At 45.8% G+C, this 22,154-nt stretch overlaps 1 protein-coding gene across 1 annotated transcript in view; it reads right to left on the minus strand.

Annotated features, from left to right (window-relative positions):
• ANKK1 (ankyrin repeat and kinase domain containing 1) overlaps positions 1 to 22,154 on the minus strand; it is a 134,514-nt gene that overhangs the window by 49,223 nt on the left and 63,137 nt on the right. The window contains exon 2 of the mRNA XM_073585302.1: positions 6,671 to 6,965. Coding sequence (XP_073441403.1) covers positions 6,671 to 6,965 — 295 coding nt within the window. The remainder of the gene's footprint in view (positions 1 to 6,670; positions 6,966 to 22,154) is intronic.

A 22,154-nucleotide genomic window follows, 5' to 3' on the forward strand; every position in this document is an offset into this window, starting at 1 on the left:
CTTGTGGAACTGCCCAGAGGATCTCCAACAGTACCTCCATGACCGGAAACCAAAAGGAGCCGCTGCTACAGCTGCCCTGGCAGATGACTATGCCAATAACTGGGCCCGTGAAGAGAAGCAGGCTGCCCCTGTTTCACCAGCCCCTGGAATGCCAAGGGCACCCCCTCTGTTTACCTTTCCAGGCCAGGGGTAGTACCCATGAGGTGTCACCTCTGCAAGCAACCCGAACACATCAGGGCCATGTGTCCCCAGCGCCACAAGGCCCCATCCTCATCCCCAAAACTTTCTGCTGTCATGTATATGAGTGGGGTGGTAGGAGGTTCCATGGCAATTACCAGCCCATCACCATAAACCACGCCAGTGCTATGGGACTGAGGGACACCGGCATCGAGATGACCCTCATGAGGCCTGAGATGGTGTCCCGCCAGGACTTGTTACCCGGAAAAACCTTTGCTGTCTCCAGGATCGGAGGCATCGAACTGGTGCTGCCAGTTACCAGGGTTCATCTGGACTGGGGCGCCGGGAGGAGAATGCGGGAGGTGGGAGTGTTGGCAAATATTCCCGCAAGTGTTTTACTTGGGACAGATTTGGGGTGGCTAGTGTCACAGTATGTGGCTACTGAGACCCCAAGTCCTGATCCCCCACTGTGTCTTGATTTGCCTACTGCTAATAATGTTATAAGTGGGTTGCCTGTTCCCTCTTCGTCAAGGGGGGAGGTGGGAGCTGAGAGCCACTCATGTGCTGACAGGACACATACAGTGCTCTCAGATGAGATGGAGCCTGAAGACACAGGAAGGTGTGAGATTGCCCCCAGATGTGATTAGACAGTGTGCTCTGGAGGGAGAGGTGGGGGGCATGTAGTTGCAAGGCCAGAACCAGAGTTGGTGGGAGGGGCTGTCACAGGGATTGTACGGCCCCTAAGTGAGTCCAAACTGCTGGGTTCTGCACAGCTGCAGTAAGGGGAACGTGCTAATGGGGTTGGGGCTGTCACAGAAGAGGTGGAGCTTCCAGGTAAGGTCCCAGGGCAGAAGGTCCCAACACCTGGGATGCCAGGAGACCAGGTGGGTCCAACTGACTAGGCGTCTTGTGTGGAAGCCGAGAGGAGGCAGGCACTACCCAGGGTTACAGCGGTCATGGCTGCTGTCACCAGGAGTGGGAGTGCTGGAGCCCAAGGAGCCTCACGGAGGTCCGATGGCCTTCCCCCTTCCGACCAAATGGTGGTTGAGCAAGTGGGAGGCCTGGAGACGGGTCCCCAGGGAACTTACAGAAGACATGGCAGTTTAATCTATTCTGGTCACATCTAGTTAGGGGTTTCAGGCAGCGTTGGAAGCCGACGACAGCATGAAGGCCCTTAATGAGCAGGCGGCACAGCCTTTCATGGACTCAGACCTTGAGCGGGTGGTCTGGGACCAGGCAGGGCTGTAGCGGGTGTCGGTTCAGCAAGAGTCACCAGAGGCGTAGCCTAGGGACCGAGAGTTAGTGGTACCCTATCCGTTCTGGGTGGATTTGTTGCAGATCGCACATGAGGTTCCGATGGCCGGACTCTTAGGGATCGCTAAGACCAAGGCCAGGCTAGCCCAGCTTTTCTACTGGCCTAAAATGGGGACCGATGTGGCTGCCTACTGCCATTTGTGTGACACCTGTCAGAGAGTGGGGAAGGCGGAGCGGCACCCCAAAGCTCCACTGGTGCTATTGCCCATCATTTATGAGCAAAACCGGACCGCTGTTCGTTCCCAGCCGCTCCGGGAAACGCTACATGCTAACGGTAGTGCATTATGCCAACCATACCCAGAAGCAGTAGCCTTGTCGTCCACTCGGGCCGACAAGGTGGCCAACGCTTTACTGGAGATTTTCTCCAGCGTGGGATTTCCCCAGGAAATGCTCACTGACCGAGAGACCCAGTTCATGTCGCAGCTGATGGAGTCCTTTTGTAAGCAAATACAGGTGCAGCATCTGGTGGCCAGCCCGTACCATCCACAGACTATTGGTCTGTGCGAGTGGTTTAATGGAACCATCAAGCAGATGCTTAGGATGTTGGTTGACACCCACAGGAGTGACTGGTAGCGGTACCTCCCACACCTACTACTATTTGCCTACTGGGAGGCTCCACAGTTTTCAATGGGGTTCGCCCCTTCGAGCTCATGTATGGGCGGTGTGTACGAGGGCCCCTTGCTCTGGTGAAAGAGGTATGGGAAGGAAACTTGGCCACTCCTAGAGTGTCAGTTGTTGAGTATGTCGTGCGCTTCAGGGTCAAAATGATGGCCTTGTCGCAGTTGTTGCAGGACAAAATAGCCCAGGCTCAGGCTGACCAGAAGTGCTGATATGACCAGAATGCTTGTAAAAGGACCTACCAGGTGGGTCAGAAAGTTTGGGTACTGGTCCCCATACTACAGGACAAGCTTCAGGCAACCTGGGAGGGCCCATACCTCATGCACCAGAGGCTCAATGATGTCACTTACCTGGTCACCGTAGACCACGCCCGTGGAACAAGGAAGGCCTTCCATGTGAACATGATGAAGGCCGATCATGAGCGGGAGGCCTGCACCTTCCCTGTGTATAACCTTCCCTAGGAAGGAGAAGCCAAAATCCTCCTGGATCTGCTCACCCAAGCAAAGGCGGGTAGATCCATATAGGAATTAGAGGTTGGCCACCAGCTCACTGAGGACCAATGCTCCCAGCTGGCACTCTACAACCCTTCTGGGAGCTGTTCAGCAGCCTTCCCTGAAGGATCTAGTTGGCTGTCCATCACGTGGACAATGGGGATCACCCCCCAATCCAGCAGTCAGCATATCGGGTCTCTCTTGAGGTGCAGCAGCAGATGCACCAGGAGATTGACGAAATGCTGAAGCTGGGGGTGATCCAGGCATCCAACAGTATGTGGGCATCGCCCGTAGTCCTTATCCCCAAAAAGGACAGAACGACCCGCTTCTGCGTGGACTACCAGGGGCTCAACGCTGTCATGGTCACTGATGCATTCCCTATGCCACGCATTGATGACCTGCTCGATCAGTTGTCCTGGGCTAAGTACCTGACCATCATGGATCTGAGCCGTGGATATCAGCAGATCCCTCTGACCCACGAAGCCCAGGAGCGCTCTGCCTTTATCACCCCATTTGCACTGTACGAGTCCACCATGATGCCATTTGGCATGAAAAATGTCCCTGCCACTTTTCAGCAGATGGTCAACACGTTCCTCCGGGGACTTGAAGGGTACGTGACTGCGTACCTGGACGTTATTGCCATCTTCAGTCCCACATGGGAGGATCACCTAGAGCATCTGATGCAGGTGCTTAGGCGGATCCACCTGGCAGGTTTGACCATCAAGCCGGAAAAGTGCCAACTGGGAATGAGTGAAGTCCTCTACCTGGGTCACTGGGTAGGTGGAGGATTCTGAAGCCAGAACTCAGGAAAGTGGATGCCATCACATCCTGGCCCACCCTCAAGACCAAGAAACAGGTGATGTCCTTCCAGAGGACTGCTGGGTACTATAGGAGGTTTGTCCCACACTATAGTACCCTGGCCAAGCCCCTGATGACCTCATGAAGAAGAAGCTGCCTCTCGCAGGAGACTGGTCAGTCACCGGTGAGACTGCTCACAATGCGCTCAAGGCCACTCTTTCCAACTCCCCAGTGACTTTGGCCTCAGTGCCGTGCTCAGCCAGGTCAATGCAGTGGACCTGTACATGATCAGGAAGCTATTGCCGAGAGAGGTGGCCTACTGCACAATGGCAAAGGAGTGCCTGGCAGTTTTGTGGGCCCTGCAGCATCTGCAACCATACTTGTACAGGCATCCCTTCATAGTGGAGACGGACCACAACCTCCTCAGCTGGTTGCACACCATCTCTGGGACAAATGGGAGGTTGCTGCGTTGGAGCACTTCTCCATTCGCCACAAAAGGGGCCTCGACCATGGCAACACTGACAGGCTATCTCAGCAAGGAGAGTGTCAGGAACCCCACACTGCACTTGCTCACTGAGCCAGTGCATGTGTCCTGAGTACAAAAACAGTGCTCAAAGATACCTGTGGAGCAGGGCAGCAGCAGTGACGATGCATGCTTCAGAGTATCAGGACCTGAAGCACGTGACTGCTGGGGGTGTGGCCTAAGCTCCACAGAGCTAGGAGCTGCAGGGAAACTCCTAGAAAGGTAACTACAGGACAATATTACCAAGGGGCATAGACAGAGACAGAAACCAGATGAAGCCGGGGTCCAAGCACAAGATAGAAATACAGTACCAAAGGGTTAGACAGAATGGATAGTCAGGACATAGCAATAGATCAGAAAACCAGAACGGGCAATAGATGGTACAATAGGGACAAACTGTAACGGAGTAACGATAGCCAAGCCAGGAGGTCAGAACCAGAAAAGACAATAGTACCAAAATGAGAGACGGAGTACAGAGTGAGAGGACAGACCGGGTCATACACGGGAAGCAAACGAGCAACGCAGAATACACGCACACCAGGGGTCAGACACACCAGAACAACAGTAAAGCTGACAGAGAACCCTGGTAAAGAGTGAGTATAAATACCCCTCCCAGATCCAGAAAGAGGCCACGAACACTGAACCCTGTGAGTGCCCGGCAAGAACCCTGTTCAAACCATGACAGAGAGATTGCGGGAGTGGGCTTGGGGGAACACAGGAATGTGATGCCCCTTAGCACCCTCTAAAGCGGGGAGGTGTGAGGGCCAAAGTACAAGTCTCTCCCCTCCTGAATTGTGCCTCCACCCTTGCATCCCCCAAGGTCACAAAAAGCCATGCAGTGTTTATCTTTAATTAAGTAGGTAGAAGCAAACCCTTTGAAGCTCTTGACACAATGATGTGAATTCTTCTGCAGCTGCAGCCAGCTCTCTTTTATCTGACTGAAACACATGGAAACCCCATGGTACAACAAGTCACAGCAAGCTCTGAGGTACTGAATCTGGAAAATGACCTATAATAACAGAATGCAATATCTCTGCGACTAGCTGAGCACATAATCTGATTCGGCGTTCCTTTCCCCATGCACCTATATTATTTTGCCACCTGTAGCACTCTGGACTATGGAGTTATAAAGCATAGCTAATAGGAAGTACATACAGTAGGCATCTTTGTTCACTATGCACAGATAAAATCCAGCAGAATCCAGTGGCGGTACAACCAACACATTCAGAGCTTTGGGCACAAAGTTATAAACCTCCACTGTTCTAGGCAGAAAATCATATTCTCAGACATGGGAGGAGGGAGGGAGCCCTGCCCAGGGAAGGCAACAAAGTGTGGGAGGGAACAGCCTAGGAGATAAGAAACAGCTCCTCATATGGAGCTGAGTGTTTTTCTAATGGACGAAGGATAAGTTAGCTGACGCAGCCTGGACTGGTGATATATATACCACCTGACTGGGAGCACCTCACTAACTCGTACCTATAAGAGAAGTCTTTCTGGTGACTATTTGCCCTCGGTGCAGTTCCCTGACTGACCTTGAGCAAGTGGTGGTGCCAGAGAGTCGATCCCTGCGGACCCTTCTCTTCAATCCCCTGAGGTGAGCGAAGTCGACGATCCCCTTCTCCTGTGAGATCACTCACAGTTAGCCCCATCAAAAACTTTGGGGGAGAATTTATTAATACTGTAACTGTAATTTGTCATGAAAAAGTTGCAATTTATGGTGCACTCAACATTTGCCCAATAACTTGGAACATTTTGTTACTTTACACTCCTGTTGCTAACTATTTGAAAAGTATAAGGAAGTAGATGCACCTGGAGATAAAATATTTAATTTATACATGAAATTGCTGTAAATTAGGTTATAGATTTTACTTTCTGCTGCATGGATGTTAAAGGAACAAGAGTCTGGTTTTATTCTTGCTATGGTCGACCACATGCACTGCCATTTTATTCAAAGTCTCAAAAACTGAGTACTCTATTCTGTCCTCTATCTTATCCCTATAGACTTTGCATGGAGTAGCTGTGAGCATGCTGATTCATTTAAACAGTGCCCCTATTATTGGGATCCATAAAGACCCAGCGGTGGGGCTGACATCCACTAAACAACCGTCTCAACTGGACGATCATCTGATGTGTGTAGGGGGTCTCACCACTTTTCCTTCGATAAATGACATCAGGGAAAATAAGTATCAGCCAGTTGTGTTCAGATTTTATTTTTAGATGAGTTATGTGACTACACAAGGTGTCAGGCGGTGGCTTTCTTCACCAAGTGTATAATAACCTTCATAGATTCTTATATGTTCTATTGACACTTTTGATATAAAACTCATTTTGAGCAGAGTTGATTTAGCACATTGTGTCCTCCTGCTTTTTTTTTCAATTGTTTGTTTTTATATTATTATACTTACAGTATAATTGTTTTCTGTTTTATCTACTTGTAACCAACAGCACAAACATGGCCTAATCTGATCCTACAGTTAAGCTTCTTTATATCTATCTTGTATTTCTGGTAAATGTTCCTAACGTATTAGTACTGGAGGATCAGACTACACAGGGCTCATTTGTAGGAATTCCTAATGAGAAAATGCCTAGGAGACAGCGTCAAATATAACTCATCCAAAAAAGGGCAAATGCTCATTTGTAGTCTTTTGCCATGGAGACTGGAGACACACAGGACTGCAAAGGAGATGAAGACACAAAATGGTAAGGTACTTTTAAAGTTGTTTTTAATTAGGTTTAATCATCAACTTACCTTAACATGCAGATGCTCATCCAGAAGAATGTTCCCAGGTTTTAAGTCCAAGTGGAGAAGTGGAGGACTCATAATATGGAGAAAGTTCATTCCCAGGGCGATCTCATGAATGAAACGGAACTTTAGCTGCCAGCTCAGGGTGTGTGTGGGAAGAAGTTTCTCGAGTGATCCATTCTCCATGTACTCCATCACAATTCCCAGAGGATTTGTGCAAAGTCCATAAATTTGTACAATGTACCTGAATTTTATCTTTTCCATCTTGGATGCTTCTTCCATCAAGCTGTTATAGGTTGTGCTGCATGAAAGAGGAAGCAAAACGGAATGAGGTTTTTCTTCACATAACTATACCCCAATTTTTTCCCTTGATGTATCACATCAGAATTAATCATAGCTATTGAACTGCCATATTGTAAAGATTGCACACATCATAATTATTAACATAGTAGCAGGTCAAGGTAGAATGAGTTTTCACAATTGATATGTGCAATTGCAAGAACTATTGGGACATATGGCCCCATACATATTAAGTAAGAGTCAACCAAACCCATAAATATCGTTGGGATCAACCAAACACCTAATATGTAGGGGGGCCTCTCAAACTCTATACCCATAGATGATGTTGGGGTGAGAATATTCGGGCATTTTGAATTAAATCAACCAACCCATACAGTTCTCCTAGAGAAAACCCCCCACATTAGCTATCTGCCAGCAGTTTTTTTTCTACCCGCACCATTGAAAACACATAAATATTTGGCTCAGAAGTTGTCGGAACCAGCAGATAGTTGGCCAGATATCACATACGTGTGTGGCCAGATATCGTCAAGTATTTATAATCCCTTTGATTCTGCATAAATAATTTTCTAGATAAATATATTACGACAAGACATGGAAGTGATGCACATTTGGCACAGGCACAACAATAGGTCAAAAAGGCACCCAAAACATCCCAGTCTGTGACATATAGGGCATGTTACCATTTTTAAAAATGTTTTATGACTCCCGACAGCCCCCACCGATCTCCTGATTAAAGGGAATATGGCTCCATATGATTTGTAGTGACTGTGACTAGAAGTATTCCAACTTATTCTTAAATATTTCAATGGAACTGGGCAATAGAGAAACAAACTGAAGGAGAGAGAAGCGCAGATAGGGTTTTATCATTGTGTTATCATGGAAGAGATTCGTGGATAATACCTGCGCTGCTGTAAAAAGACCGATTCAAACAATTCAGAGATAAAAGATGATGGTTTATTCACTCACAACGCGTTTCGAAGCCCTTAGACTTCTTCCTCAGGAGATTATATACAGTAAGTGTACAGTCATACATATGCTGCTTAAATAAGTAACATTCAAATACAGATTTTTTTTTCCTATTCTGATGGGTTTGTTTCCTTTCTGTCCCCTTGATTTTTCAACCTCTACTTTTAAATTGATGTACCTGCAAATAAGACTATAAACAAATAAAAATATATGTTCATAACTGCATAACATCAAAACTTTTTTCAATAGTGTGAAACGAACTTTACAAACTATACTATAACTGTCATGTGCTGTGTCATGTGTCCTGCTCCTGAACTTTGACACTGTCTGACATGTGATCTCCTCTTTTGGCGCCAGATTTGAATGTTAAACTTATTTAAGCAGCATATGTATGTATGACTGTACACTTATATAATTTCCTAAGGAAGAAGTCCAAGGGCTTTGAAATGCGTTGAGAGTGAATAAACCATCATCTTTTATCTCTGAATTGTTTGAATCAGACTTTTTACAGCAGCGCAGGTATTATCCGCAAATCTTTTCCACGATAACACAATGGAACTGGGCAGAAATAAGCGGTCATACTCGATATACTCACTACAAAACGTAAGAGGTTGTGTCTGGTAAGCAATGAAGGTGGTAGGGCACTCATTAGATTGTTAACGCCATTTCAACCAGCTAACTGGTGAAGGTGAAGGAAGTCAGACATCCACCAATCTTATATTGATTGCCAGTTCAAAAGCTACATTATCTATATCCATAAATCGAATTTAAGACTATGTATACTGGTTCCATGGAAAATAATCTGCTATTAATGATTTTGGAAAAGTGAATACCGCACAGCATCGAATAGGCTCTAAGGCTAGACTAAGGGTATGTGCACACATAGTTTTTTGGTGGTGCGGATTTTGTAGTAAAATCCACAGATAAATCAAACTTTTGTCCTGTGGTTTATCTGCGGATTAGCCTGCGGTTTTTCCCTGCGGTTTCACACCTCATAATGGATAAGGTGTGAAACCGCAGCGGTTCTGCACAAAAGAATTGACATGCTGCGGCTGGTAAACCGCAGCAAGTCCGCGCGGAAAAATCTGCAGCATGTGCACAGCGTTTTTCAGTTTACCATGGAAAACAATGGTACTGTACAACGCACCTAAATCCGTGTGCACATACCCTTATACCACTGGGGCATGTTGGTCGAATCAAACCAAGAGTTAAATGACACATTGTATGGAGTATTGGTGCCCTATGATATTCATTCTAATGTAATAAGATAATTAGATTGTGAACCTCATTAGGGACTGGGATTTGCAACTTTGTGCTTTGTGGATCACTGTGTGATTGTACCATAGATGCAAAAGAAAACCTTAAGGCTGTGTTCACACACAGCATTTTTTTTCGCGTTTTTCCCACGGATTTACCAAAAAATCCAATCAAAAAACATTTAAAAGAAGCTTCCCATTCTTTTTAATGCATTTTGCACATATTGATGCGTTTTTTACCACGAAAAAAACGCTTCGCGGTAAAAAACGCAGCATTTGTGATCGTAATGGGGGACTTTAACAAAGGAAAACTCAACCTGGATCTCCCCAAATTTACTCAACATATAAACTGCTTCACGAGAGAGAACAATACGCTTGATCACTGCTATACTGTCTTAAAAGGGGCCTACAGGGCAGTGAGGAGAGCAGCAGTGGGTTTTTCAGATCATTGTCTAATTCATTTAATTCCAGCCTACAGGCAAAGGTTGAAAACATCCAAACCTACAGTTTATACAAAGAAGACATGGTCTGAGGAGGCAAAATTGCAACTGCAAGCATGCTTTGAATGCACGGACTGGGAGGTATTCCAGGAAACATGCTCGGGTCTGGATGAATGGGTTGATGCAGTGTCCTCATATATCCGTTTTTGTGAAGACACGTTTATTCCATCCAAATCTGTCCACTTTTGGGGAAACAACAAGCCGTGGTTTACAAATAAAGTCAGGTTGATCCATAAGAGAAAAGAGGAGGCTTATAAAGCAGGCGATATTACTGAATTCAAGAAACTTAGGAACTCGCTATCTAAAGAGATCAAGTTAGCCAAACACGAGTATGCAAAGATTCTGGAGGAAAGGTTCTCATCAAAAGATACTAGATCTGCATGGAGAGGATTAAGAGAGGTCACCAATTATAAAAGCCACCCCACTATAGTGAACCCCAGCAGAAGTCTGGCAGCAGAGTTAAATGAATTCTACTGCAGATTTGAGGCAAGCTCTACACACAGTGGCTATTCATCTCTAAGCTCCTCAGTCTGTTCATATAAAGATCATTCATTGTGCAACACCCAAGTAGTGATCTCCGAGGCAGAGGTGATACGCATCCTGAAGGGACTTAAGGTCAAAAAGGCACCTGGCCCTGATGGTGTATCTCCAATGTGTCTGAAAGTATGTGCTACCCAGCTTGCCCCTATACTGACAAATATATACAATGTGTCACTGAAAGAGTGCGTTGTACCTCAGTGTTGGAAAAATTCCACAATTATCCCTGTCCCCAAGAAAGTGGGATCCTCTGAGTTGAACGACTATAGACCAGTAGCACTCACATCTGTAGCTATGAAAGTCTTTGAAAGAATTATGATGTCCCACCTGATAAAATTCAGGCAGAAGCTATGGGACCCGCTTCAGTTTGCCTATAAGGAGAATCGTTCGGCAAACGACATGTCAATCTGGCACTGAAGTACATTTTGGATCATACAGATGAACGGCACTCATATGTCCGGATTCTTTTCATGGACTTTAGCTCAGCGTTCAATACCATTGATCCGAATTTACTTCATAAGAAAATGGTAGCTCTTGGAGTCCCTCTCAACTTATGCTTGTGGATTTATAACTTCCTGACAGCCAGGATACAGAGTGTAAAAGTTGGACCATTCACTTCGGACACCTTGGTCACAAACATCGGGGCGCCTCAGGGGTGTGTTTTGTCCCCGTTACTGTTTTCTCTCTATACGAATGATTGCATCTCTTCAGCAGACTCAGTAAAAATCTTGAAATTTGCCGATGATATGACACTGATTGGTCTCATCAGGGGAAATGCTGAAGACTTGTATCGGAGTGAGGTGGAAAGAATATGTGACTGGTGTAAAGCCAATAATCTTGTACTCAACACTAAAAAAACTGCTGAGATGGTTGTGGATTTTAGGAAAGATCAACATGAGATACTTCCAATCTACATCCATGACGAAGTGGTTCTTAGGGTCACAGAGACCAAATTCCTTGGTGTTATCATCTCTCATGATCTTAAATGGGGGAAAAACGTGGATGCTGTTATAAGAAAAGCACAACAGAGGATGTTCTTCCTGCGTCAGCTGAAAAGATATGGTTTGTCTAAGAATCTGCTGATCTTATTCTTTAATGCTGTCATCAGATCTGTGATTTGTTCCTCTCTGATAGTCTGGTATGGGGGAGCCACTGCGCATGACAAACTCCGCTTACAAAGGACTTTCAGAACAGCAGAGAGAATTATAGGCTCCCCCCTGCCTAAAATCCAGGATCTTTATGATAAGAGTATTCGATCCCACGCATTGAAAATTTCATCCGATCCCTCTCACCCGGGACACTCCTCATTCCAACTACTCCCTTCAGGACGTCGCTTCAGAGTCCCCAAATGCAGCCCAAACCGCCATATGAACAGCTTCTATCCACTCTCTGTTCAACAATTAAATCGTCATGTGTAGACTATATACTGTATCTGTCTTGTTAGATGTTACTTGTTGTATCTGTTGTTATATATTATGTTGCCTCTTTGCCACAAAGAATTCCTTGTATATATGTAATATGTACTTGGCGATAATAAATTTGATTGATTGATTGATGCTCATTAATTTCGCGGTAAATTCCGCATTTCTGGCTATTTTCTATGTGTCTGGGGACACGTGGAAAAAAAAACGCGGCAAAAACGCGCATTTTCTGGGAAGGAGTCCTGTTTTTATGTAGAAATTTTCAGCATACGTGTGCACATAGCCTTAATCAAATAATAAATGGTAACATTCCCTACTTTAACCAACAAAATAAAGATGAAATTTCACACCATGCTTCTCTTCCCTTCATTATGTTCAAGGCTTCAATAGACTGAACTGTAAAGTAAGATTTTTTTTCACTATTTGGTGACTGTCACAGATATTTCTTCTTCATTGTCAGTGAATGCAAAGCACTATAGATATTGGTGGTGCTCCTATTAGCCCTAGTAGCCCCGTCAATGAAAATACAATTGAAGAGTATGCCGTAAATGTGTTTATTCTAAGAATTGTTTCCAATTTCTGGTGCTATAAATCCAAATTTTACAAAGAAAATATTGTCAAGAGCGTATACCAGATGATATTATTATTATTATTATTATTATTATTATTATTATTATTATTATTATCTATATAACAACAATAATGTAATAATAATTGGTATTATTATTACGATTATTATTAAATTATTGTTATTAACTTTATAATAATAACAATAATAACGTAGTAATAAGTTGGTATTATTAAGTTGTTATTATTATTATTACATATTTATTTTATTTTTTACAACCTGGTACAATCTTTTGGTAATATTGGTAATTCCCTATTGCAAAACGAGATTTTAGCACCAGAAATTAACAACATTTATCAGGGAAAATGCACATTTTTGGCAAATTATATAATAATTTATTATTATTATTTTAAAATAAATATAATAGTAACAATTTTGTAATCTAATAATAATCAGTTTGCAAATATAATTATATACAGATATATATTATTCATTATTATTTAAAGATTGTATTTTATTAAAACAAATATCTATAATATAATACTAATAATAATATAATCTAATAGTAATCATTTTGTAAAAATATAATATAATTTTAGACACAGATATATAATATTGTGTTAGATTCTATAATTTTTTTTCTAATTCCAGATCCCATTATGTGTTACAAATGCGTCATACCATCTACTTTTCAAGCACTCTGGGATACATGATGTATTGAAAATGTATTCATATCACCACAACCATATCCAGTCGCAATTTAATTAGGTACTTAAAAAGTAATCCTACTGTCCTCTAGAATAACAGGAGAGCGAGATATGTTGTATTTTAGATTAGGTCAGATTTTAAAGAAAAGCTAATATTCTGTAATGAATATTGAGGGCAAAAGGAATATTTGTCAACATATTGTTAGTAAAATAGATGTATTATATTTATTATATTTCTTTCAGTTTGCATTTATTTTTTCATTTTCCTTATTTCTTAACTTGTTTATTTCAAGTGTAATATTTGTTTGTTTTGCTATTAAATAGGAGATTGACTGAGTGAGGTTTGGAAAAGAGGCAATAAAATTGCTAAAGTGAATCCTAAGGGGAAAAAAAAAACAATGATTCATTGGAGTTTTATAATTCATTGTTTAAATGGGCTCAGTTACGGAGCAGGTGTAGAGCTCTAAATCACTATAATGAAGCCATAAACTCAATGCAAGCTGCACAGCCAGACTTGGCGCAGATCATTCTGGACTTTGCTGCAAATACTTCATGGGGTTTTTTTTAGCAGAAAAGTCCTTGGCTGGTGGAGTACGTTGGCCTGGGCTTTGTAATCAAATGAACAATGGACCAGGACAGAATCGGAACCTAAATACAAAACCAGGAGTCAATGGGGCAGTACCCATCAGAGGCAGGCAGAGTGTACAGGCCAATAAGGCATTGAACATTCTGAGGTCAAACAAAAATAGGCATCCATGGGTTGATCCAAAAAAGTTGTCAAAGAACAACTGAGTCAGAAGACTAGCAAAAAGCCCAATAAACCACATCAGCTGGCATTGGGCACACAAAATCTGTTCTTCAAATTGCCCTATCTGCTGACTGCCACCTGGCATCTCTGCCAACACCATTTTTGCTATGAACATTTCATCGGTGACTGACAGAGATGAGAGATACTGGATGTAAAAACTCAATCCTTCGTATTTCACAAGTGCTCATTTTCCTTGTCTTGTTTCCCCTCTAGCATGGTAATGAATTCTTGAAGGGAAACTAATGCTAGAACTGAGCTCATAGATTTCTATATGATCACTCTCAGTCATCTACTGTAGTGCACCAGATTGGTCCTAGATCCAGATCAAAAACTGTATCTGGCTGCAAACCAGGGCACACAGTGCACGACTTGTCTGGCTCAGGCAGAAAATAGCTGGCCAGAGGTAGCCTTAGTTTGAGAATAGAACATAACATAGAAATCAGGACCGTGAGACTTGGAGATTGAGCTGAAAAATTGCTACCAAGTTTTAAGCTGGAGCCAAGTCAAACCGTTTCAAATTGGAAGTGGTCAAATACCTGGAGTAGAAATCTACAGTATATAGTCCAATACAGGGAGAATGGGAGGGATAGCACTCACCAGTAAGACAAAAACAGCAATGCACAAACAGACAGGGTGGTGCAGGAAGCACAATATCTAAAGGCTCCGCTACACATAACGATGTCCCAGTGATCCCACCAATGATCCGACATGGATGGGATCGCTGGGACATTGTTAGGCTGATCGCTGATGAGCTGTCACATAGACAGCCCCTACAGCGATCAGGACCAGCGAGCTGTCATGATCCATGCTGGATCAGGACTGATAAAAAGCACAGGTAACCTTTTTTTTTTCTTATTAAGCTGTGCTTAAGTTTGGTTTTTGCCCCCCGGTGGCCATTAGGATTATGGCACTATGGTGTCGTTTGTTCTAAGTTTGCCCCCTGTGGTGGTGAGCGTCATTGCACTCTAGTTTCTTTAGTTAAGTGCACATGATTATAATGCAGGTGTGATTGCTGGCTCTGCTATAAAAGAGTCACAGGTGTTGCAATCAGTGTTGGTGATAGTGTTCATTTCAACCATCCTTGGTGGAGGAAGGAGCTGGAGAGCGTTCCTTGCAGCACTGTCTTAGCCCTGGTGTGGAAGGAGTCATAGGGGATTTCCTTTTAGCTCTTACAGAGCTTGGTGGCAGCGATTCAGGAGGAGAGCTGCATTCTGGTGGTGGACTCTGTTGCCAGGAGCAAGTGCAACAGAGTAAAGCTAAGTGGTGTTTCCCTGTTTGTGTTTTTCCTTAGTGTGTATTAGTACAGCGGTGGGGCCAGTGCCTGCACCACCCAGCTCCCTAGCAAGGGATAGGTGTAGGGTGTGCTAGGGCGACAGGTTCCTGATCGACGCCCGGTGCAGAACCGGCATCGGGAACGTTAGGAGCGTTAGGGACATTGACTCAGGGGAGTGCAGGAGGTCTCCACGTCCCCTTTCCCTATCGCAGGGCCCACTGTTGTAACTGTTTCCCCTTTCCCCGTGTCTTGTTGTCTTAGTTACCAGCCTGCAGGACGTGTCACACAGGACAGTATCACGTGCCGCGTCTTGTTGTTTTAGTTACCGGCCTGTGGGTTGTGTCACACAGGACGGGTCACCGTGACACGAGCAAGCTGGTTTCCAATGTAAACAGTGGGTATCTAAGAGCCGCGCAGCTCTTGGATACCCGCTGTTTACCCTAGATATCAGCGTGCACGCTGGTATCCAACGTAAACATTGGGTAACTAAGAGCCGCTCGGCTCTTGGATACCCGCTGTTTACCCTAGATTCCAGCGTGCACTGGTATCTAGGGTAAGCAGCGGGTATCCAAGAGCCACGCGACTCTTCGCTACCCGATGTTTACGTTGGATACCAGCATCAAGCGTCGCTGATCGCTGGTCTCTCGCTGCGTGCTGGCCAGCGGGAGACCAACAATCAAAAAATGGCCCAGGACGATCCTGCATGATCAGCAATACCTGGCAGGGGGGACAGTCGCTGATCTCTGTCACACAGCGATCTCGCTGGAGCGATCGCTGATGTGTCACAAAATCAGCGATCTCGCTAGCGATCTCACTGTGTGTGACGGGCCTTAAAGCCGTTTCACTATAGCCTGCACTTCTTCTGGCCCAATCCAGATCAACGTGGTCACTAGACCAAAGTCTTGGAAAAAATTTTTATCTACTGTACGAGCCAGTGATATAATAGAGGGGGTGACGGCCACATTATTATCGTGAAGGTAAGTTACATTACTTTGACTTCACTCTTCAGGATGATCTTAGTATGAATACTTAAAATAATTCTCGAACATTAGTGCTTGATCCTCGACTGTGACAAGGCGACTCTTATGATGTTCATTTAACGGTTTAAGCCCCCCAAGTCTCCGGAGAAGTTGAGACATAATTAAAAACATGAATGTTTTAAACTAATCAACTGATTTAATCTCCCACTGATCAACATATTCTATTCTCAACGTGTTCAAGAGATTTTTATGCAAATGAGATTTTTCTAACACAATAACAACTTAATCCATAGGGACTTTAATTTAGGTTGTTCTTTTGTGGAAAAGCATCTATGTGCTAACATTGAAATATCTTGTATGTTCAAAAAGTTTATAGATGAAAGAGGTTGTGATCTCACGCCTGACATGACTTTTTTAATAATTGCATTCCACAGAAAAGCAATTTTGGAAAACCTATTCTCAAATCTTTAAATTGTGTTGTATCTCTTTTATCCCCCACCTGAATAAATTGACAGATGTTATTAAATATTTGCCAGTGTGTCTCTACAAAGTCTGAAAATGTCTAATCAGTGCTAACTGTGTACAGACACGCCCCTTTGACAAAAGGAAATGGTAACACCCAGTTGTCAATTTATTTGTACATTTATAGGATGAATAATGGAAGAATGGCACAATAGGGAGATTTAAGGAAAGAATCTCCAGAATTATTGTTTTATGGGGAATATAAGTATCTACTAAAACAATAATCTAATAAAAGCAAACAGGTACTCTTTACATCATTAAAGGGATTGTTCAGGACTATATTATTTTATTCTAAAGACTAACAGGCAGGTTGGTGTTAACAGAGGCAACTACTTGTATATGCCTGTTTTATCTGGCACCAGCACAGAAGAGTCACTGACCGCTCCTGCCGGTGATTCAGCTGTGCCACTTCAACAGAGCAGCTCTTCTTCTTCCACTTTTGAGCTGCTCTATTGACAGGGTGTAACTGCTGATGTCATGCTGATTGACAGCCAATATACTGCAGTTGGGCAGCAGGGAGACAGTTGTTAATCAGCATGACGTTGTGGGAGGAATGGCCCCCCGTCGAGTGTCCGGGCCGGAACCAAGGGAGCCGTCATCTGGGTTCCGAGGGAAACCGTCCCCGGGGGACAGAGTTCGGGGACGGACCGTTGTGACAGACAGATGGGCTGGGGGAGGGACCAGTATAAAGGAGGCGGGGAATTCCCGGGATGATGAGTCGGCAGACCGGAACAGAGGCAGCAGGAGACCGTGGGAGCGACTGAAAGCTAGAGCGATTTACCAGTGCCAGTGAAGACGCTCACTGAGGACTCCAGAGGGACGGCGCCAAAGCGATCATCCGAGACTTGCTGCCTTGCTTCAGCTCGCTGCTACTGTGGCCCCAGTTTGACCCGCGGCCAATGCCACCTCACCTCAGCCCACGGCTGTGGCCTGTTTCCCACCACCCGCAGTCGCCCTGCTCTCACCAGTGGCCGCGGCAAGTACAGTGCCATCGGCGGCCACCACTGTCCCTCTCCGGTCCGCAGCAGGGGCCGAGCTTCTGCTGGCTGTGGACTCCCCGTCGCAGCCGTTAGCTGCGCAGGTGGCCGGTGAATCGCCACCCTACATCGTTGCCACTTGCCCCAGGACTCCGCTGGGGCCTGTGGGGCTCCAGTGTCATCAGCGCGCCGGAGCCTGTGAAGACTTCGTCAACACCTCAGCAACTGGGCCCAGCGACTACTACGCCGAAAGACCACCATCACGAACGGCGAGGGACGTCTGGACGGCTAAGTTGACTATATAATTAAGGACCTGTAGTCGGCCATACCGCGGCCCTATAGTGACCGGCTATTGCCGGAAGTAGTCGTGTTCTACCCGTTTGTGTTTGCTTGTATAGAGCCCTGTTATGAGCTCATTTTCTCCTTCACCTTTGATGTCCGATGAACTCCCTCTGCTGGTGAAAGGAGGTAGTAAAACTGATTTGGATGGGGAAAAACCTGTCATCTGAACAGGTGGAGTGTGAGTGGACATTCGGAATCTCTGAGTGGATATAAGGCCGCCGACGCCCTGAGGGGTTGCTGGTGATCCTCTCTGCTCTGAGCTCTGGCCTCCAGTTTAGTCCTGTCTACTAAAGCTAAGTTTTTGCTCTTCTATTGTTCCATGAGATTTTGTCTGGTTTACTTAGTGTTTGTGTTCAGCCAGCCCTGGCTAGGACTGGCTGAACTCCATTTTTGTCTCTGATCAGTTGATCTCTTTGCTCTGTTTTCAGAATATACCTGAGTGCTGATATAGTAATTTTGAAGTCTAATGACTTCAGGGCCTTTTCTATCAGACGTGCTGGACATTATTTTTGTCAGGGTTTTTTGCGTGATTGCAGACAGTTGCTTTTCTTTCCTGTCCTATCTAGTTAGTGAGGGCCCCATCGTTTGCTCAGCCTGTCTTTCTGTCTGTGTTTGTGTTTTCATCTGTTTTCACCGTCAATACATGTTGGGGGCTGTCTATTGCTTTGGGGTCTGCTCTGGGGCAGTTTACATTTCCCCTTTCTTTCTTTATTTAGTTCTCTGGCTGTGATTTAGGTGTCTAGGACCACCGTAGGAACACCCCACGGCTACTGTTAGTTGTTGTGAATAGGATCAGGGGTCTGCAATCCGCTAGCTACCAACCTCTCCGGTTTTCTGGACTTAGCTTGTTTTTTTGTTTTTTTCCTCCTCCGGTGACTCATTCATAACAGAATCACCAGCCATACCGCAGATTCTAGGGTACTCAATAGCAGGAAAGAATTGTAAAAAAAAAAAAAAGTGTCAAAATTTTTTTTTAATGTATATTTTTTCCTCTTTTTCTCTGGGGCCGTAGGAGGAATTTTGTTAATGGAGGTTAAGCAATTGTCTGATCGTGTGGAGCAGCTGGCTGCTGAAGTGCGGGGAATTTCTGCCTATCTTGCTCATTCACATGCTGCTGAACCAAAGATTCCTACTCCTGATGTGTTTTTTGGGGATCGGTCTAAATTTTTGATTTTTAAGAATAATTGTAAATTATTTCTTGCCTTGAAGCCTAACTCATCGGGGAGCTCTGCGCAGCAGGTTAAAATTGTCATCTCTTTGCTGCGCGGAGATTCCCAGGATTGGGCGTTTTCTTTGATACCTGATGATCCTATTCTAACTAATGTGGATGCATTTTTTCAAGCCTGGGGGTTGTTGTATGATGAACTTAATGCTATTGATCAAGCTGAGAAAGCCCTGTCGACATTGAGCCAGGGTCAGGATTCTGCAGAGTTATACTGTCAAAAATTCCGAAAGTGGGCAGTCCTTACTACCTTGGCAGCTCTCTTTCGGAAGGGTTTGTCAGAAACTGTAAAAGATACTGTGGTAGGTACACGAGAAATGTTGCCACCTGTTGAACAAATGTCTGAGCCTATGCAATGTGATAGAGTTTTGTCTAGGGCGCAACGTCAGGAGTTCAGAAGGCATAATAAGCTGTGTTTTTTCTGTGGAGATGCCTCTCATATGATTTCTGTCTGCCCTAAACGAGAGAAACGTTTTAAACACACATTTGCTGTGGGTGGTGTTCAACCTAAGTTTCTTCTGGCAATTACTCTGATCTACTCCCTGTCCACATTTTCCGCTAAGGCTTTTGTGGATTCGGGAGCGGCTCTGAACCTGATGGACTTGGATTTTGCTAAACGTTGTTCGGAGGAATCCAGAGCCAAGACGGCATTCATCCTTCCCATGGGACTGTACGAGTTCAATCGGATGCTGTTTGGGCTGGCCAACGACCCAGGAACTTTTCAGCGGTTGATGGAGTGGTGTCTAGGAGACCTCAACTTTGAAGTCACGTTGATATACCTGGACGATATTATCATCTATTCCGCCACGTTCGAGGACCACCTGAGGCGGCTGGGGCAGGTGCTCGGCCGGCTGCAGAAGTACAGGTTGAAGGTAAAGCCCCAGAAATGCCACCTGTTCCGCACCCAGATCGAATACCTGGGGCATACCATCTCGGCAGAGGGCGTCCGACCATCCCTGGAAAAGGTCGCTGCCATCCAGGGGTGGCCTACTCCCGAAACGGTAAAGGATGTGCGGGCCTTCTTGGGGTTGGCCGGCTACTACCGTCGGTTCATGAAGAATTTTGCACGCCGAGCTCAAGCCGTGCAAGACCTGCTGAAGGGGGTTCCCGCCGGGCGAATGGACCGAAGATCCCGTGGCAGCAACCACAAGAGGATGCATTTCAAGATCTCAAAGCTGCTCTCTCGGACGCCCCAGTACTGGCATATGCGGATTTCTCACAACCGTCATCCTGCATACCGACGGGAGCCTCCAGGGACTAGGAGCTATGTTGTCACAGGTGCAGGACGGCCGGGAGAAAGTGATCGCCTACAGTAGCCGGTCACTGCACGACTCAGAATGCAACCCGGACAATACAGCTCCTTTAAGCTTGAGCTCCTCGCGGTATTGTGGGCAATGACGGAGCGATTCGCAGAGTACCTGGCGGGCTCCCAAGTAGTAGTGCGGACCGATAACAACCCGTTAGCCCATTTGGAGAATGCCAAACTGGGGGCCCTAGAGCAGCGGTGAGTGGCTCGGATGGCCATATTCAATTATAAGATCATCTACAAACGGGGAGCTGAAAACATGCACGCCGACGCACTCTCCAGAATCTGACACACCACCCCAGGAAGAAGTCAAGACGACGAATTAGAAGCAGATGAGATGCCGTTTGCCCTCACCACCGCCGCGCTTACAGTCAACACGCAAGAAGCACCGGGACTCCTAGGAGGGATGCTGGAACAGCCCTGTGACAAATGGATTCAGCAGCAACAGGAAGATACAGAAGTTGGACTCCTACGCCGATGGGTGGCCACCGGTAAATTGCCCACAGGCTCACAGAGACAGACTTTGACCCAAGATATGTTCCTAATGTTGCGTCAGTGGGAAAAACTAATCATCAAAAAGGGACTTTTATATCGAAAAGCCATGTCACGAACCACGTCAGCTACGATATGGCAGGTGATCGTGCCCGGAGCCCATCTCAACCAACTGGCCCGGGAAGCCCATGAGAAGGGGGCTCATTTTGGTGCTCAAAAGACTATACAATGGTTGCAGCAGATAGCATACCACCCACGCTTGCACACTGCTGTAGAAGAAGTTTGCCGAACCTGCCGCTCGTGCGAGCTCGCTAAACCCCCCGCGCAACGAGCCCCGGTCCAAACTATTGTAACATCAGCCCCCCTGGAGCTTCTTACAGTGGACTATCAGACCATAGGTCCTGCCTATCAAGGATATGAACATTGTCTCGTTATGGTGGACCCTTTCACCAAGTTCGCCGTTGTCACCCCCACTCAAGACCAAACAGCGGAGTCGGCCGCCTATGCGATTTGTAAGAACTTTATCCAAGTGTATGGCTGTCCACAATGAATACATTCGGACGGTATCGATAAATCGCGGACTTCTCCGTACCACCCGCAGGGAAACGGAGCCTGCGAACGATTCAATCGTACGCTAATCCAAATGCTGCGCACCCTGGAGAGCGACCGCAAGGTCCGCTGGCATGAATATGTCCCCGAGCTGGTGTGGGTATATAATAATCGGGTGCATCAAGTGACTGGTTACACCCCCTACTCATTGCTGTTCGGACGGGAAGGCAAAGGAATTACGGAGGTGGAATTGAACCCGGAGGAGCCCCAACCCTGGACCGGGGTATCCTCGTGGGTTCACAACCACCAGCACCGGCTGCAGACCCTCCACCGTATCGTCCATACGAAGCTCCAGGATCTAGAATGCCAAGGGGGAGCACTGCCCCCACCCATTGACTTTCAGACTGGGGATCGGGTACTCGTACTTTATCAACGTCCCCAAAACAAGTTAGAACCACGGTGGGAGGTGAACCCGTATCGAGTGTTGCGCCGAATAAGCCCCGACGGGCCTGTGCATGAAATACAGTCTGAAGGAAACAACGCGCCCCTCACTCGGGTTGTGCACCGTAACATGATACGGCCTTGTACGTCTACCGATCCCCCACGGCTCGAACCAACCCTCCAGTTCCCCGACCCCCTGCCCATGGTCTGGGACCTGGATGATGAAGAGGACTTCCCCGTTGCAGCTGCGGGTCGCCCCAGTAGTGGCACTACAGTAGAATCCCACCAGAACCAACTATTCAACCACCCTCCACCACCCCAGA

Source organism: Dendrobates tinctorius, unplaced genomic scaffold (genome assembly GCF_039654945.1).
Source record: "Dendrobates tinctorius isolate UK_male_01 unplaced genomic scaffold, ASM3965494v1 ptg000086l, whole genome shotgun sequence".
Taxonomy (NCBI): Eukaryota; Metazoa; Chordata; class Amphibia; order Anura; family Dendrobatidae; genus Dendrobates; species Dendrobates tinctorius.